The sequence below is a fragment of the Phoxinus phoxinus genome, assembly GCF_949152265.1.
Source record: "Phoxinus phoxinus genome assembly, chromosome: 11".
Classification (NCBI taxonomy): domain Eukaryota; kingdom Metazoa; phylum Chordata; class Actinopteri; order Cypriniformes; family Leuciscidae; genus Phoxinus; species Phoxinus phoxinus.
This window is the reverse complement of record NC_136886.1, coordinates 13,596,919-13,616,966: the sequence shown is the minus strand read 5'-3', so window position 1 is coordinate 13,616,966 and position 20,048 is coordinate 13,596,919. Positions and strand designations below refer to the sequence as shown.

Genomic DNA, 20,048 nt, shown 5'->3' with positions numbered 1-20,048 from the left:
TCTTGACACTAAAAACAGAGAATATGTTCTTAAGCTGTAATGTGTGAAATAGTTTTTGCTCTTTGTTATGATTGATTTAGACTTTGTTTGTTTGTTCCATGATATTAAGTGGAAGTATTGTGTTCAAGATTACAAATGCAGAATTAAAGTAAGATCAGAAATGTTATATTTATCAGCCATACTAAATTCTCTTTTAATACGCTTCAGTGATCTGTGTGTTTTAAATCACACTTCACGCTTTTTCTTCATCCTTTTTAGTGTGCCTAGAAAAGCTATTAAATAATTTTAATAGCTTGATGTTTTTGCCACAGGTATATCTTTCAAAATGTAAAATAACTCTTTCTCTTTCTATTTTTCTAACCGCCTGCTCCCTTTCATAAACATATCAGGTGGAGGCACATTAAAGATAAGAGGGAGGTGTGCTTTTATGCGCCGTGTTTGCAGACTTTAGTTTTCTGGGCATGACAGCCCTTTTTTAGACACAATAGTAGCTGCAAATATGGCCTTTGGGTGCTAATATGGGCTATAATGACTTGTGATATGAATAGAGAGTGCAGAGTGCAGTCAGTGACCCTGTTAGTAAAACGAAATATGACTAGACCGATTTCAGATTCAGGTTTTTTATTCTTTCATCTTTAGACCAACAGAACAAAACAGACAGTGCCTTTCATATGTGATACTAAAGAAATGAGCATCATCGCTCGATACTGCATGCAGCATTTTAATTAAATATTCTGTTACATCTGAATTAACATAATCAGTATGTTTAGATTTGAGGAGACAAATATTATAAATGAGAGGCAAATTTGCGGTAGTCACTCATTATTTGTGTATATACTGTATGAGCCACACCACCAAATGGAGTGCAATTCCCCTTAAAATGATAATTCACTAAATCGTTTTTTTCCCCAGTTTTTTTCTATTTATTCTGTTATTTATAGATAATTTATTTATTATATATATATATATATATAGAAATATATATTCTACAAAAGAGTAACCATTGACGAATAGTTATACATCATCGCACCATAGGCCCCGCCCACTAGCATTCAGTTTCTTAACGGCTGACATTTGCCTACACTGGATGTGAGCATCGTGTCACATCAAAAGCAAATAGAACCCATTATAATCACTGACGCGGTCTACACTGATATAGTGTACAGATGCACGTTCAGTTTCTGACATACTCCACGCACTTGTGATTTCTAAATGATTTCTTAATGCTTTGTCTGTAAATGACAGGTTTATATGGATAATGTTTTCAAAACACTTACTTGTCCAATAGTGAATGGCCGTTGATACTGTTACATATGCAATGACATTAGCCAATCATAATTGTGTCCGTTTACTTACAACCTTCAAAGTCGAGTAGCTGCCTTTTAAGATGGATCATTTCAGACAAAGGGTTAGGATGAAGGCTGAAAATAATCATGGAGATTCATTGTTCAAAAAAAGTGGGAAGGGAACCCTGTATTATACTATAGAGCAATATCCGTACCGTGTGCTTCCAGCTTTCTCCAGATAGGCCTGTCACATACTGTCATTATGAGCGTGAGGTCACTCACCTGTTGAGGGTAAATCTGAGCCATGTAATTTGGCCTTAGTGTGAGACTCAGCTGAGTGACATGACCGAGGGGGTTATAGGAAATGACTGGCACTTTTTCATGTCTGTCTCCTTCTTTTTCCATTGTTACTTGTCAGTCAGAGTGTTACTCCCACACATGGATCATTTGATTATCTTCATGCTTTCACTTCCACCTGTTTTCCATCACCCCACTTCCTATTTATGACTCCAGAAATTGAGGAAACTATGTCACACTGTCTCTGCTCTGCACACTGGGTGTCAGCCAATAGGGTGATGCCTGTCTGCGGTGTGGAACAGCTTATGGAGGAAATCAAATACGTGTTTGGATGTGTCGTGTTGTCTTCAGGACTGATGCCTTGCGCTTATTCTGTGACCTGCTGTTGAAAGCAGCTGAGATATATTTGAAGAAATGGTAGCAAAAAGTGAAGTACAATGACAGAATTGCAGTGGACATTGAGAGGGAGACTCAAAGATCCCGGCAACTGGTCCAGAGTTAATGATATCTGGGAAACAGAACACAGTGTGTGTGTGAAGGGATGGGACAAGCTGTGCATCGAAATCATAAATGAAATGATGGCACATCATAAGAGGAGGATGGTGGATCCCCAATAAGTTCACCATAAAATATTGTAAGGCAACTGTTTTTGAGGGTTAAGTTTACCATCCCAATTTATACTAGCATGACAGGAAACGATTTGCTCTGCCAGTTTGACTGATATTAGACTAACTGATATTAAGAATGGATTATTAGTTTATTTTTCTACGTTTTGACAAAAAAAAACAAAAAAAACAATTGGCACATAACTTAAATGAATTGGATAAAAATGGTCAAAGTTGTAATTTATGTAGTTAGTTCACAGCATGTAGTTTTTCTTAACACTTCACTATGTTTCAAGTATTAGAATGAGTTATTATAAGTCCTTTGTAATACAGGATCAAGGTAGTTTAAGAGTTCATGCCCTTTTGCTTGAAAAACCCTTTAGTCAGCAGTGAATCACCTTTAGAGTGAAGAGGCTTATAGCACATACAGTATGGCCATGTGAGAAAGTGCTGATTTGTGTGTTCCTCAAAAGAAGTTGTCATGACGCCAAAGACGGTCAGCATGCTGCTTTATGTAAATGTGATGCAGCTCAGCTAAAGCTGGAAGGGACATTGCTCTCCTCTCTCCTTCTTATTATTTTTCTCTCTGTTTATTTTTCTCTCTTTCCCACCCTCCCTTTCTAAGATTGATCATTCCAGCAGATGGGCGAGAATGATTGAATCCCGTCTGTTGCTGAAAATGAAAATATTTGCTGATGATACAGTGGTCCATGATGGCTTTCTGAAGAGCAGCAGGAAATGTTCTCTTTCCAGCCCAATGTGGACAGGCTCAGCACCCCAGGAATAACAGTATTTGGCTCAGACTAGATCAAGTATGAAAGAGTGAGATGGGTGGGGAGGGAGGGAATGAGGATGGAGGAGAATAACAGAGACATGAGATCTCATCCATCAGTTCCATCATCCACCCTACATCACTGCCAAACCTGAGCGCTTTTCCTGCACTCTTCACAGTGACATCTGACCACACAGCACCTGCTGCTCATTATTACTCTCTCTCTCTCTCTCTCTCTCTCTCTCTCTCTCTCTCTCTCTCTCTCTCTCTCTCTCTCTCTCTCTCTCTCTCTCTCTCTCTCTCTCTCACACTCACACTCACACACTCACACTCACACACTCACACTCTTACACTCTTTTCGCTTTCATTTATCTGTAACACTTGACCAAAAGGCATCCGTGGATCATACAGTCCTGTCAAGGAAGCTTTTGCTGAAAGGGGAAAAAAAAGCCTTTGACTTTCCTAAACCTGAAAATCTTTTCAGGCTGTAAACAGAGATAGAAAATAATCAAGTTAAATGTAACTCTAATTTTGGCAAATGGTTGAAATCAGTCATTGTATAGTAAGTGTATATTTGTCAACTAAATGCTGTTCATTTGAACTTGCTATTCATCAAAGTATCCTGAAAAAATTTATTAACATTGATAATACAAATCACCAAATCAGCATACTAGAATGATTTCTGAAGGATCATGTGAAACTAAAGACTGGAGTAATGGCTATAAATAAATAAAAAACAGACTTGGTAAGCAATTGATATGATATTGTATTGTACTGGGCATTTTTGTCGAAGAATGTACATGGAGATATTTTTATAGTAGAACTTTTTAGCTAACATTGATAGTTGTTGCATTGCATTACATCTCATTTGTGTAAATTTGTGTTGCATGAATTTAAAAAAGTACCTGAATGGTGAAAAAAATTGCATTATACCCAGTAATACTGATTTGTGAGATGTCTGGACGCGATGAGCTTATTAGAGATGAAAAGCTGAATGAAAGTATAATAGAGGGCACAGGAAGGGTACAATGAGGTTTAGGAGAACAGATTTTTCCTCAGGAACTTTTTTGAGATGTGAGTGGGTGACAGGATGAAAATGAATTACCCCTCAAGTGGAGGGGGGAGGGGGTGAGTGTAGGGGACCACGTGACTCAGAAAAAGGGAGAGTGCCCTTGCTGTTACATAGAGAATAAACTAAGAGGGTCAGTGATATTCTGTGTTGGCATGACTGAGCACCAAACCACAGTGACTAAGCTGCCCAGCAGTGTACACATGCTCATATCTGCATACACACCACAGTGCAGGTAATTACCTGGAAACACTCACACCCACTCTGGCCACCCAGAAACCTGAATCGCATAGTCTGCAGGTGCACTGCAGACTAACACACATCATTCATGCGTAAATGAATGCTGTAGTCCAGGTTTACTCTGCAAATGAAATGAGTAATACAAAAGCTTTTACACATGGGTGCGAGTCGTGTGGTTATATTTCTGCTGTCCATAAGTGTGGACTAATAACTTGTATGAGTGCAAATAACACATATAGAGGTAAGGAAGAGACACAGAAAGTTTACATTTTAAACAAGTCAGGAATACTTTTTTATTTTATGTTCACTCGTTGAGTGTTGTGGAAATTATTCTGTGGGTGATTATTTGTTTATGTGTACTTTGTGGTTTCGCTATGTTTATCAAAAACATTTTTTTAAATGTTTGAGTTCTATTGAAATCTCTTGACCTTGCAGAATTTGATGTTCTAAATGTATCATAAATGTGATCTAAGTTTGTGACTTGTGATCTCTTCTCAAACTCAAAAGCAAAAGTCTGTTTTTCTAGGTCAATTGAAACAAACGGGATCTCATTTGTGACTTCTGTTTCCTTTATATATCTATATATATATCAAAATGGCCAAATATTGATTGGTTTATCAGCTCAATCATCTGTTAGGATGATCCCAAGATAACAAATGAGCTGACTGATGAAACATTTTCTGTTCCCTTTATAGGTAATAGCCCATGTCTTATGTTTACTAACCGGCATGAGATCCGGCGCATAGACCTGGTGAAGAAGGACTATACACAGGTAGTGCCGACCCTGAAGAACGCTGTGGCCCTAGATGTGGACGTTACCACCAACAAGATGTACTGGTGTGACCTCTACCATCGCAAGATCTTCAGGTATATCCAACATTACACAACTAAACATGTTGTGCAGTGCACATTATATTGCCTCCTAACTTGACAGCTGTTTAATCTTTATTTAAAAAGGATAATTTGCAATTAGTGTTCAGTGCTCAGGTAGGAGGAGAAGGTGCCGTGCTGAAGCCCTCTTTTGAGAACCTCTACCCGCCTCCTCTCAGCTGGCTGATATTTAAATTCATGAGAGCAGCTGCCATAGACTTACTGGAGATTTTCTCACAGCAACCAGCATCATGGATTGAAAGATGCGCAGGAAATTGCTTGCATGCTCATTTTCATGCAGACTTTTTCTTGGGTTTCCTCTGTCTTGTGCTGAAAATGTAAGGGGAGTGATGCACTGGCATAAGCATCCTCGAAACAAGATGCATTTACTTGAGAAGCAAAATTGTTAATTATATAATATTTGCTGTTTTTACTGATCAAATAAATGCAGCCTTGGTGTGCATAAGAGAAAAAACATAAAAAAATATTTCAGACCTCAAACTTTTAATGTTTGAACAGTAATATGTATTGTATCATGTTCTAACTTTACAATAATACTGTATTGCAGCATTCCTGTCATTTCCCACTTCTCTTACTTCATAACAAAACGCTTATCTTAGGCATTTTTGTCCTAATTAGAAAAGACTTCTAATTCCTTATGGGAGGTCTTGAATAAGCTCTAGCAACCATTTAACAAAGTCATCTTATCAGTCGGACAGCAGCCTGTCACAGCCTGCCTGTGCCACAACAGCAGCTGAAAAACTGGACCAGCGTTTGTCCTTTACTGTCCCAGTGTGCATGCTGGGCTGTCATGCTCGAGTCTCCACCTCACTTCCTGAAACACTCGGAGTCACATCAGCCTCTAGGATCATCTCTAAATCATTTCAACCGCACCATATGCTTCCCATAATTTACCTCCCACAATAAGGCGTCCCATTACTCATCCCCTCTCCCCTCAGGAGGGCTTGTGTTAGGACTGCGTAAGACAGTTCATTATCACTTTATAAACCCCTCAGAAGAGCACTCAGAAGAATGGAAATACTTCTGCTTGTCTGCAGGGAGTTTAATTTATGTCCCTGGTGGAGAGTGGCATGAATTAGTAGTTACAGTGAAGATGCAACAGTGTAGATGTCAGTTGACAGCTAAAACCTCAAATGACGGAAATACATTTTAAGGGCCATTATTTTAATCCACAGCGAATATTACTTGAATCCGGCATCTGTCTATTTTGTGGGTTATGTGGTTATTGAGCTGTTTTGGTAAATAATGAGTCTTGGTTCACATGCAGAGAGCTTAAAATGACTCTTTATGATTCAACATAAAGGTTGATAGATTAATGTTGTGTTTATTGCTTAGTTTCATTCCAATGGACATCATATTGTGTTAATGTGATGCAAGGCTCCTACTGTAATTAAGATGTCAGAGGGAACCCAAACCCCGCTATTTAAACAAGAAAGATCAAGAAAATCATTGTTTTATCCTTGCGTAAACACAAAACACCCTGTGGGTTGCCCTTTGATAGATGGTTTGACTTACTTTAACTTGTTACTAAGTGTTGTGGTGAGCGACAGGACATTTTGTTAATATTTTGGTTATTATTTCTGTTGTGTTGTACTGAGTAGCCACACCTTCAGTAAAATATTACAAATCAAAAATGTGAATGGCTGTCATAGTGATGGCATTATTCTTACTAAAATTTCCTCTGTAATGTATTGTGTTGTGCCTGGTAAAGACGTGGTTTTATAGTACTTTTAATGATGTTGCTGTTGAATTTGGTCCATAATTGACCGTATACTAGTAGTATTTTTTTTTTCAATTATCTCCTTTTACTAACATTATAATGAATATAAAAATGTGAACCTGCAATTGAGTGGTTGACATCACATTATATTGAACATCTCATCTTGTTTAGTCACACTTTATCTCTTTATTTATTATTATTTTTGTCTCATTTGTGAATCATCAGTGTTATAAAGGGGCCAGGGAATCTGTATTAATAGAGGTCCTAGTCAAGCCAACGAAAGCATAATACAAGAGCACAATAGAAATGTTCCCTGGCTGCTATTTCCTCTGTCCTTGTGATTCACTTAAGATCCACTCTAAAAAGAGTAAATGAAAGTCCTGTGTCTTACAAGGGGAGATGGGCCCATTTTGATGGCTGTTGAGGCCGTATCTGTTAAAGGCTCTGCGACTGCAAATGGAAAATGACCAGGTTATAACACAAACCACCCCCTCATTGCCAATGAAAAATGGGCCGTTCTATGAAATGGTTTTCTTTTTCATTTTGATATTAAAAGTAAATATTTTGTAGATTTGAAGTAAGTGTTTTAAGATTTTAAACATTCTATTGAACAAATCTACAAAGTTGTAATGCTGGTATTTCTACCAGTAACCAATTTTCTACCAACATGGTAAAAGAGTTGACAGGATTTTTAAGCTAATTATTTACTGAATTCAAACGTCCATTACCATAAACTTTAGCTCCATCCGGAGGCTACAGCTCAACGATTGTAGAAACTGTAAAGACAGTAACGATGATGTTGATTTTACCATATCAATCTGAGTGTGAGTCCAATGATGAAATATTGGAAGAAGTAGTTATTCTACTCGAACCTCCATCGCAAGGACGACTTGAGCAGGATGTTTCTCAGTGATGGGCTACTCAGTTTGAGGTATATTATGATATGATGCAACTGTAATTCCATTAGCATTGACAAGAGTATGTCCATCAACAAACCTGTATATTTCTAATTTATTGCGGTGCACATGCGGGAACTGTATCAATAACAGTGCATACGTTAGCCGAGTGCTAATGTTAATGACTGATGTAACAAACGTTTGTAAAACAAATATTGCTCCATCCTTTATCTTTACTCAAAGTAGTAAGAATGACAGACAATCTGCATTAATAGACACAGTTTTATGTTTTAGGTAATAGTGGCCCACAGATGATTAGCAGAAGTATTTCAGTAAGACAGTAATAACGTGAGTTAGTCGGAGACTTAAACAATATAAAACACAAAACTATAACATATTTTGAACACCCGGTAGAAAATATATGCATCAATAATTATTCATACTTAGGTTGTGATTCTGAGAAGCAAGCTCAGAATAAACTGGGTACTGACCCATCTTAAGTAATTTTTTATTTTTATTTTTTTTAAGTTTGAAATACCGGTAACTATATTTTATTTTAACTTACTTTAAAATGTATTCCTGTGATGGCAAAGCTGCATTTTTAGCAGTCATTCATTAATCCAGTCTTCAGTGTCACATGACATGATCCTTCAGAAATCATTTTAATATGCTTATTTGGTGCTCAAGAAACATTTCCTATTATTATCAATATTGAAAACAGTTGTGCTACTTAATATGTTTGTGAAAACAGTATTTATTTGATATTTTTAAAATGTTTACAAATTTCTTTATTGTCATTTTTGATCAATTGAATGCATCTACAATCATACTGACCCCAAACTTTTGAGCTGTAGTGTATATGCAAAGATTAGACAAAATGCTATCTTTTGTTTCCATATTGTGTTTTTGTGAAAATATGCTTGTTAGTATAGCAAGGAGGAAACACAGGTCTGGGGACAAGCCAAAAACACACAAAATATTGGGCTATTATTTATATATATATCACTATTGGCACCAGCTACTCACTAGTTATTGTTTACACATGTACAGTATGAGCTTTCAAATGGCATCCCTTTTAACAAATGATGACCCAGGTGACACCAAAAAGATTTCTCAAGAGGCGCTTTCTCATGAGTGCTGAATGATAAGATCAGTCAGAGTCACATCAGATTTCAGCATGCTTCAAAAGGCAATCATATCTGCTTCACTGTAAATCACTGTATCTTTCGTATACAGGAAAATATCACAAGAGTCAGCCATTTTGTCCTACAATTGTTCTTTGAGAAACATGCAGATGTTGCTTCACTCTGCTGCCTATGTGTATGTAAACAACAGCTGTGATTGCCAACTATGCATGGTATGCTTATTCACCATGAATCTGATGGATGCGTCGAATACCTTGTGAATGTTTATGAATAGATAAATACATAACATCTGCTTAAAATGCTGTGAATGTAGATTAACAGTGTGTTTGTTCCTCTTCAGTGCATACATCAACAAAGCCAGCGACACTTCCCAACAGATCACACTCATAGACACTGCCCTACATTCCCCAGAGGGCTTAGCAGTGGATTGGGTCCATAAGAACATCTACTGGACCGACTCTGGACACAAAACTATCTCTGTCGCAACTGGCGATGGCAAGAAGAGGAAGGTGTTGATCGACACAGATCTTGGCGAACCACGTGCCATCGCCGTTGATCCAAGACAAGGGTAACAATATGTTTATAATGTAAAAATTGGGCAGACTTGAAAGTGGGTTGTATTAAATAATCATTAAATTATAATGAATAATGAAAATAGGATGCATATGCATGATCTATGTCAACACACCAAGATTTTTGCCAAAGGTTCCTTCACTTCGTATGTATAATTTCTTCTTTTACTGACGTTCATCATGATGAATCTTTCCCCTCAGGGCACTTTTCACCATATTACAGAAGTAGAAGAGCATGAAAAACATGCAAATGAGTCCCATGCTGGTCAGCATACCAACTAATTGTTGCCTGTGGGTAAAGTGCCCACTTCACTCTTATAGGGCCAGAGCTATATACTGACTCTTTTTAATGAGCATACACTTACCTCTTCATCCTATTTTTGGCAGGTGATGAGCCATCGGAGCTCCCTAATTTTCCCCTCAACTGTATCTCATTTGTCTGATAGCATGAAGCTTTTGTGGCTCCAACCCAGGAAGCTCCTTAGAAAGCTCTACTGTTTTTTGTAGAGTTGTAAAGCTGTCATTCACATGTCCCCTAGTCTTTTGGCTAATTTTAATATTTTCAGTTTCCAATAAGAATGGTAAACCATTCTTGCGGGTTTTTTACGTTGCGGGAGCAAAAGATTTTGCATACTTCTAAGAGAGCCTCAAGATGAAGCCTTAAAATTATATAAATTGGACAAAAATAGCATTAAAATCAGACAAGACAACTTAAAATTAAGATATTTCTTCTTTTAATTACATTTCTTTTCTCTGAAGAACGAGTCTTGGAAAACCTGGATATGTGAGGTAGCCTAATTTTAAAAGTGTGATTTCTTTAGACCTGGAAAATGTATTTAAATATATAAAATTCTATAAATCATGGGTATTTTATTATCATTTTTTCTGGTTATCCCAAGCTCTACAACATTTTATTGGGTAGGGAAAAAAAGTTTTTAAAACCATTATCCTTAATCCTTATCCAGTAAATCACAAACCAATGGAAGTCATGGGGCCTTTGAATATTGTTGCCTACAATAGGCGACCTTAGAGTTGCACAGGTTGAGAACCACTGGTCTAGATATAACCGTAATTCTGATCATGAACGTTTTGTTTGTTTGTTTTGACCCCCCAGGTTCATGTACTGGTCGGATTGGGGAACGCAGGCAAAGATTGAGAAAGCTGGAATGAACGGGGTGGATCGACAGGTTCTGGTTTCAGAGAGGATCGAATGGCCCAATGGGATTGCGCTCGGTAAAACCTTTTGAAAGTTTTGCAATTGAGTTCCTCTGTTCACAACAAATGTATTCACAGCTTCAAATATAGTCAAAGTAGAGAAACACACACTAGAGAATAGCAGAAAAGACAACAAAACATAAAAGAGAAACAGCGGAAAGCAAAACAAAGCATACCATACCAAAAAGCAAGACATGAGAGAGCTACGTTTGCCATCATTACAAGACACCAGCCAAAATATCAGAGGAGAAAGAGAAAAACATTAGGATTGAGAAAGACCAAACTAACACAGAGGCAGAAGGAGAAGAAAGAGTGTTAATAATGAAGAGCAGCCTCCTGTGGCCAACAGGGTTTTGAATCATTCACCTTCATTGTTCCTCATAAATCACCCGTCAGTTTGTGAAAAACGAAATGGAATTGCTCAAGCAATGTTGTCAATATCGCCATCATTTCCCTAGCTCGCTTAACATAAAACCCATTTGAAAAAGCAGTTATGGATAGAAAAAAGTTATTGACAAAAAAGGTTGAATTGAGAATTGCTTTGTCTGTATTGAAACAAAATACCTTTTTAATGGGAAAAAAAGAGCAAGTAACCTTGCAAAGCTGTAAGATTTTGGAGCGCATTGTTTTTTCATTCACTGTGCTTTCAGTTGTGCCTTTCATTTCATTTCAAACTGCCTTTATTTTTACTTGATATGAAAAATAATAGAATATGAAGTGAAATATTAATTATCCCTTCACATACTACCCACTATTCAATGCTTCGTTTGACCACACATATTAAATGAAAAGCATTTGTTGTATTATTAAAGCACTACATATACACTACATATAAAAGTTCTTTTATCTTCCAGATCTATCTAGTAGACGACTCTACTGGGTCGATTCCAAGCTTCATCTGATTTCCAGTGTGGACCTGAATGGAGACAACCGTAGAGTTTTGCTGTCCTCCATGGATCATCTGGGACATCCCTTCGCCCTGACTCTTTTTGAGGCAAGTAAATTTATCAAATAGTACTGACATTGTCATTTATTTAGGCACAGATGGAGCGGCATTGACAAAAACAAGCCTTGAGATGTTTCTAAGCTTAGTTTGGCTTCACATAAACAAATGTTTTTTGCTCACAGGGTAATTGGAGAACCAGGTTCTCACTGTGAGACAGTAGCACTGGCAAGAGATGTATGGCTGTGGGTGCTTGGCACCAGTCAAAGACACAAACCAAATTTTTACTTTGGCACGTGAAGGCAGGACCCCCAGCCCAAGCAATATATAGCCTAATGCCCTTCATCAGGCCAGTCGATGAGGTAGCTCAGTAAGCCCTAGAAAAAGGAAACAATGTGTTTTCTTCATTCTTTTACTTTTGTCCTGACTCCTGGGCACATGAGAAATGAACGCTACATTACTGCAGTACCCTTGAGGCTGGTCCAAAAGTTCTCCACTTGGGTGTTTAAGTTGCAAAACTGTAATTGACAACTGTAGCCAATAACGTCCCCCAACTTTTGGGGTTTCTTGTAAATGTACTAAAGGAGCATAGGGATATTTCTGTATGAAACAGTCATGCAGTCTTTGGTGCAGGAGCCATTTCCAATAAGCTCATTATTTTGGTTCATTATTTTTAATTGCATAATTTCCCATTCCTCCCAGCTCAAATTACATTTATTTTCTACACATTTCCTTTTGGTAGTTGATAGATTGAATAAAACCCAGTAGCATATCTATACAGGTGGAGCTGGGGAAGGTGGAGGGTTTCTGAAAGCGTGCTGCAAAAAGCGTTAATACCTAATTCTGGCATGAAACTCTAGCAGGCGCAGGCTGATAGTTGTAGGGAATAGGTTCAGTTTTTGACTCATTATCTACATAGCACAGCTGATTGGTTGCTATTGCTTCAGCCTCTAATGAGCTGCGGCTCAACATTAAAACAAATTCCGGGGTGTTGCTGGTAGCAGTCTGCAGCGTTCTTTCAGAAACCCTCCACTTTCCCCAGCTCCACCTGTAAAGATCTGCTACTGGGTTTTAATCATGTATGCTACATGAGGAGCTGGAGGAGCCTGTCTTGCATGCTCACAGCGCTGTCTGTAAGTCTCGGTACTTGTTCTTCAGCAGCGTAGCAGATTTATTCCGCCAAGACCAAATACATTAACATTGCCATATCCATTATCACGCCGATCTCTATTACCATACCAATCTCCCGAGAGTTGTCATGACAGAAAAGGGATCGTTGACCCAAAAATAAAATTTCTGTCATCATTTACTCACTCTCAAGTTGTTTTAAACCTGTATGAATTTCTTTCTTCAACTGAGCACAAAAGAAGGTATTTTGAAGTTTGTCGGTAACCAAACATTTGATGGACCCCATTGACTCTTATTCAGAGAAACACCCATAAAAGTGTTAACTAAAATGTGTGCCCTATATTCCACGTGTTCAGGGTACATTTGATAGTTGTGTGTGAGGAACAGAACATTAATGAAATAATAATATTAATTTAATTGTATAATATTATTGATTTTATTATAATGAACATACACAACCATTCAAAAGGTTGTGGTCAGTAAGCTTTTTGAAAGAAATTAATACTTTTATTCTGCAAGGACACATTCAATTGATCAAAAGGGACAGTAAAGAAAGTTCAGAAGAACTTAAAAAAAGTTTTTTTTTTTTTTTTAACAATGTGAAAGTCTTTCTTCTGAACTTTCTATTCAACAAAAAATTCTGGGGGGGGGAAACTAAAAATATATACACTAATTTGGTGCTCAAGAAACATTTCTTATTACCAATGTTAAAACAGCTGTGCTGCTTAAAGGGGTCATGACATGAGAAACCAAATTTGCCTTGATCTTTTAGTATATAAGAGGTCTTTGTACCATTAAAACGTCCTGCAAGTTTCATAGCTTAAGACGTCCTCCCCATTATAAACGAATCATTTATTTAATCAAGCTCTAAATACAGCTCGTTCTGGATCCATGGTAAGAAGTGACGTCACGGTACGAAGTGACGTACCAGCGTTTGCATATGACCGCCTGCAGGCACAAGACAACTACGCTTTAAGCGCAAGGCAACTACGCTCATTTCGTACCGTTGACGCGCCCGCGCGCTGCGCGCCTCACAAGTGTTCAGTCGACGGAGAGCGAGTGGGTCTGTGTACAGGGAAATTACGATGCCGCAGATGTGCTGTTCCTGGCTGTGGACAAACAACATCTTTGAATACGCTGCGAAAGATCCTGACGTCAGGGAAAAATGGATGCACTTTATTTTTTGCGGACGTCTCAGTCACGGCAGTGTTAATTTAAGCGTTTGTTCTATACATTTGAAGGGTGACTGTTTTGAGAACAAATCCCAAAATGATGCTGGCTTTGCCAGAAAACTGTTGCTCAAAGATAAGTCCGTGCCGACTATTCTGGGCTCAACAACGACGCAAACTGTAAGTAATGTGTTTAAAACTTTAAACTACTTTTTAAATACGCAGAATCCGCAAATGTTCTGGCTGGGGGCGTTAATAATTGATGCATGCACTGACTTTAGCCAATCATAACAGTGGGCGTTAACACTGAACTCTTAAAGGGGAAACACCCCCAAAACAGACTGTTTGAATCAGAGGATGAGAAACAGGGTGGGAAAAGGTCATAAATCACTACATTTTAAAAGTTTTTTGTAAAAAAAACTATAGTAATACTATATTTGCACCTAAGGGAACATAATAATAAAATAAAAAAAAACATGTCATGACCCCTTTAACAGCTGTAGCTTAATAATCTAGATAATAATAAGAAATGTTTCTTAAGCACCAAATCAGTGTATTAGAATGATTTCTAAACGTTCTAAACGATCATGTTGAGTAATGACTGTTGAAAATTCAGCTTTTCCATCACATTTCAAATATATTACAATAGGAAACAGTTATTTTTAATTGTAATAATGTTTAACAGTATTATTATTTTTACTGTATTTTTTATAAAATAAATGCAATTAAGAAATCTTGCCGTTGTCAAACTTTTAAACAGTAGTGTATTTATTTTGCATGTATTTATTTAAATAAGAGTTTAATAATACTAATTCAGATAAGCATAAGTGAGAATGTGATATAATAACTATGACAGAGGGTTTTTAGCAAACTAAGTTCATTTATTTTAGTGACTTAAGGCAATACTGGACCCCACATATTGGCTTCCGACACGGCAGACCTTAAATTGCATATAAGAAATTTACTCCAATTTTCAGTCACCTTTTCAGACAATGTGTGACCTTTACATTGCCCTGTCTCATAAAACAGGCCAATATCTCTACAGCAGCTTTCAAATTATTTCATTGGTTAGTGGACAGCATTGAAAATGTCAAGACAAATCCAACCCCACAGGGATAGTTGCTTCTTCCCAAATAAAGCGAATACTGTGATGAAAGGTTTTAATAAAGATGCTCCCCACACTCAAGGGGTACAAATTTCAGACGTAGACGTTAGAAGCCAGCCTTTTGTGTCATAGATTAAAGCAGTTATCTAGATCAGATAAGGTGGCCTCGTTGCCCATGCATTAGATGAGGGCTGCAATGCGGCAGAATTTGAATGCTGTCTTGTCCAGGTTAAGGAGTCCTACTGATCAGCTGCCACCAGCAGAAGCACCTGATGGAGCTCCACTGGGATCCAGCAGCCTGACCTTTCCAAAAAAGCACAGCTCTGTAAACATCCTCTAATACTCTGAGCCAGACGATCTCTTGGGCATGCTCAGTCCGCTCAATCTTCTTTTTTTGCGCCCTCCCCTCATTTTCTTTTGTTACCCCAAGAACACCCCGTTCCGAACTTCCTCATCCATTTCCGTGTCCGTTTGAAAAGGAGATGAATGTCAGGTTGTCATAGTAACAGCCCATCTCACCATGCACATTTGCAATATTTCTGTAGCGGCTGATAAGGACTGTTTAGAGGAGGGAGGCAGACGGAGAAGGGGAGAATGTTGAAAGTGGTATTGTCAGATAGTCGAGCGCCTGCTTTCCGGCTCATGTAGGTATAGATACAAAGGAGAGATAGAGCTGCGAGCTTTAATTAGCCTGATGAAAAGGCACAGGAGCCTTTATCTTCATTGTCATCTTCCTCCCTTTCTCTCCTTTTTGGTGTATTGCATACATAAATACATGACCAACCAAACACACCTGCTTTTGATTTATTCTATCCAAGTGTTTTTTGTGTATTGTGTATTGGTATTAGAGGGCTGAATCTGAACCCAGTGTAAATCTCATGGTAGAGTAGGCAGTCAAAAAATACAGCCGGGTCTCACAGTCCAGCGATTTGCCGCGTAATAAAACAAAAAGAAGTCAACAAATTATTAATTTAATTTGTTCGTTAAGTACATTTAATGTTTTCTAGTATTATTTATTTGAATTAAATAACATTTATTTAAATAACAATTTGCATTTATTCCTTTATCCAGGCTTTTTATCCAAAGCAACTTGTATTCAAGATATACATTTTATCAGTTCATGCATTCCCTTGGAATCGAACCCATGACCTTGTCATTGCTAGTCCCATGCTGTAATGTTGGAACTAGAGGACTGCAATTGCTCCTGCTTGTGCAGAATTCACATTCTGTATGTTTCTACAGGACCAGGTTTACTGGACAGACTTGGAGGATGAGGCCATCTACAGTGTGAATCGACTGACAGGGCATGATGTGGCAATGCTGGCTCAGCATCTCAACAACCCACTGGATGTGGTGGTGTTCCACGAGCTCCGGCAGCCTAAAGGTGAGAAATAAGTGTAATGCAGGTAGATGCTGTGGTAGATTTTTCTTCTTTCGCACCTGACTTAAGTCTACCTGTGTTTCGTCTACTAATCGACGTGCCCAAATGTCTCCAATCGGCGTTAGCTTTCCTGTACCTGGGTCTCGTCTACAGTTGACGTTAGTTTACCCGTATCTGGGTCTCGTCTACAATCGACATCCCTGGATGTCTACAGTCTACGTTAGTTTACCCGTATCTGGGTCTCGTCTACAATCGACGTCCCCGGACGTCTACAGTCGACATTAGTTTACCCGTATCTGGGTCTCATCTACAATCGACGTCCCCGGACGTCTACAGTCGACGTTAGTTTATCTGTACCTGGGGCTCGTCTACAATCGACGTCCTCGTTCAATAATAATGATTTATTTTATTCTCCTCATCGACGTCAGCTGAGTCCCCTAACTTGCTGTACAGCAATAAATAAACAGATTCCAGAAAATACCTTTGAATATGCTTTAATCAGAAAAATTTCAGAGAGAATCCCACCAGCAAAAAGAATACAACAGTTTTTATAGAATAGGAGCATAGCAAAAGTGACATGATACATTACATAATTTCCCTACAATTTGATTGATTCTTCAAATGCAAACCCTTCTGTTACTAGGTAGAAGCAACTTAGATCTCAAATCATTAAAAAAATGGAAAAGGTTAGAAGTTCAGTTGATTACTCAATATGTCATGAGACTATTCTAGACTGATATATTTTTGATATTGTCTAGCCAGCATCTTGAAGATTGTGTCGAAACCAGTGGAAAATTCTGAGTACATGTTGTTCAATTGTTAAAATGTTAGGCCTAAAGGAGAAGTAAGGTTAGATGTTAGAATTATGATTCGTTTGATGTACAGTTTACTGTTTTATTCATTAAAAAAATCAATCACAATGCCAACCGACTTTACATCATAGGCTGAACACTGGTGGGGAGTAACTACCGGTAGTTAAATGCAACTATTTACTTAAATGCATTTTTCAATCGTGTGACAATAAAAATGTAAAAATAGTGTAGTTTTTCTAATAAAAAGCTTTTTCTGTTTATATCTAACAGTTACTGGTTTATTGTGATGTAAAACTCTCCTTGAATGTTGTCAATTCATTTTAGCAATTTTTCATGCGATTTGATTCTTTTGACCAGCTTATTTCAGTGAACTGAAAAACGATTTACTTATTTACCTCATTGTGTTTGTGTCTGATTAAATCTGCTCTACTATTTCGGAAGCATAGCTTGAATCTAGCTTAACTACTTTAAATTATGAGTAGTTTGATACTGACACATTTTTCATTATTTATAAATCGGCATTTTTTAGTATAGAAAAAAAATGGGCACAGATACTCCACCTTCACACACACAAAAAACAGTGAAATTGTGAAAAATTATTACAATTTAAAATAGCTGTTTTTATTTTAAATATATTTACATTTATTCCTGTGATGGAAAAACTGTATTTGTTGAAAACAGTTGCTGCTAAATATTTTTGGGGGAAACCATGATACATTTTGTTCTCTAATGAATAGAAAGTTCATTTATTTAAAATATAAATCTTTTGAAACAAAGTAAAAGTCTTTACTGCTGAATAAAAGTATTATTTTCTTTCAACAGTATAGTATCTTTCAGTCTGTTCTATATTTTTGAGCTCAATAGCTCAATGTTTTTTTTAATACATTAAAGAACTCGTATCATAAGGAATCAAATTGTTATTGATCTTTTGAGATAAAAGCCTTGAAAAACTGAAAACTGAAAACTTCTTTCTTTTTTTTTTTAACTTCCCAATTTAAAAAAAAAACTTTTTTGAAACATGGATGTACTGCTAATAAAACATATCCAGTTGACGTTAATTTGTGTTAAATAAGAGGCGATCTGGCGCTGGAATGTGTTGTTTTTGAAGTCATGCTGAATGTTGGTTGCCAATGTTATCAGTGCCGGGACGTTCTCTTTCGGCTCGTACGCAGTCTTCACACAGACGAGCGTTTCAATCTATCACTTAATGCTGAGACTCCCTATTCTTTCCGGTGAAATCACAAAACATAATGCACACAAACATGTCCATGCTCTTGATATACAATCATTGATTTAAATGAGGAGAGAAAAAAATATATGTGACGGATTAGAACTCGAACCTCTGACACACTTAACACAAGTTTTACCACCAGACCATTAGGGAATACGAATGCTAGTCGCAGATCTATGTTGCCTATTTATTCACTAACTTGAAGAATCTCGGGACTAACAATGTATTATAGATACAACATACAATAGATGTAAGAGCTAAACTATCACATTAATACATTTCTGGATTTCTGGACATTGTAATGCTATTTTTTTCAGCAATTGTTATTGTACAGCTGATATAGCATTGTGTATGTGTACTAGCACACACTCCTGTCTCAACCACTTTTTAAAACAAAGTTACGCCACTGCTCATTTCACATGTACAGAGGCCATTTCAGGTGCAGTGGCAAAAAGCCTGCTTAATTCAGCTAATGCCTCTCAGGAGCTAATAGAAACAATGCTTGAGCTGTATTCTTTTCACAGTGTCACATTTTTAGCATTGTTATAATGATGAGAGGCAAATCTTTGCTGACTCTTTTTTTTTTAGTTTTTTTTTTTAGCAATAGTGGTCCTATCATTGAATAGCATATTTATGGGGAATTGTTATTCTAGAGACAGGCAGAGAAAATGAAAGGGGCTGTTTGCGTGCATGTGTGTGCAGATTTGGATTCTTTGTTTTCATCCTTTTATCTCAAACAGACCACATGCAGCGTGCCAGCAGAAGAACCAATTTACAGACTCCTCACATTAATAAATGAGAAGTGCTATTTAAATCTAAATCAAGGAATTAAACGTGTTGCTCTGAAAATGCAAACGAAAGCAGGAAAACACACTTATGCTGAACGAGAAATGATGAGAATGGAATCCAACCGCTTTTTTAACTCAAGTGCCTCTGAGTGAAATATTAATCAGCTATGAATCCCTGCAAAACTTGTTTTATGAAAATGTTTCTTAAGGAAGAGATAGACATTAAACATTATTGAATAAAAGAGCTTTCTGTGTTGCTTATAGAGCTAAACAAACTTTCATATGGATTTCTGTGCATTGCTGTATTTGTTCAAATGAAGACAACATCAAAAGAAAATCAATTTCTCTTATTTTAATATTTAATTTAATTATTTTATCAACCCATAGACACATTACATGCATGCATGCATTTATCTTTTTTATTGATGTTTAAGTGCAAATATGACAGTTTCTCAAGCCAACTAATTCATGATTTGTCCATATTTGCATACACTGTAGGCTTCCATATACATTACAGTAGAAATGCATGATTATTGACTTTTGTTAATGTTCAAAAAACATTGTTGCTTTGTCAACAGTCTTTGTCTCTACATCGCCTCAAATATCTAAAGCTGTTCACTTCATAGGCCCCCTACACATTGTTCATTATATCAATGTAAATAAATAAAAAGTAGATAAAATATTAGTATTAAGATGAAATATAAAAATTAAAATAATTACCATACTTAAATGTATACACGCATACCATTCAAAAGTCAGTATGTTTTTTGTCTCTTATGGCCA

General features: G+C 37.1%; 1 protein-coding gene across 8 annotated transcripts in view; it reads left to right on the top strand.

Moving 5' to 3' along the window:
- The window catches only part of lrp8 (low density lipoprotein receptor-related protein 8, apolipoprotein e receptor), a 159,817-nt gene that overhangs the window by 122,084 nt on the left and 17,685 nt on the right, over positions 1-20,048 (top strand). For all 8 annotated transcript variants that reach the window (XM_079629238.1, XM_079629237.1, XM_079629236.1 and 5 more), the window contains exons 10-14: positions 4,965-5,136; positions 9,262-9,489; positions 10,608-10,726; positions 11,563-11,702; positions 16,296-16,437. In XM_079629238.1, the coding sequence (XP_079485364.1) occupies positions 4,965-5,136; positions 9,262-9,489; positions 10,608-10,726; positions 11,563-11,702; positions 16,296-16,437 (801 nt within the window). The remainder of the gene's footprint in view (positions 1-4,964; positions 5,137-9,261; positions 9,490-10,607; positions 10,727-11,562; positions 11,703-16,295; positions 16,438-20,048) is intronic.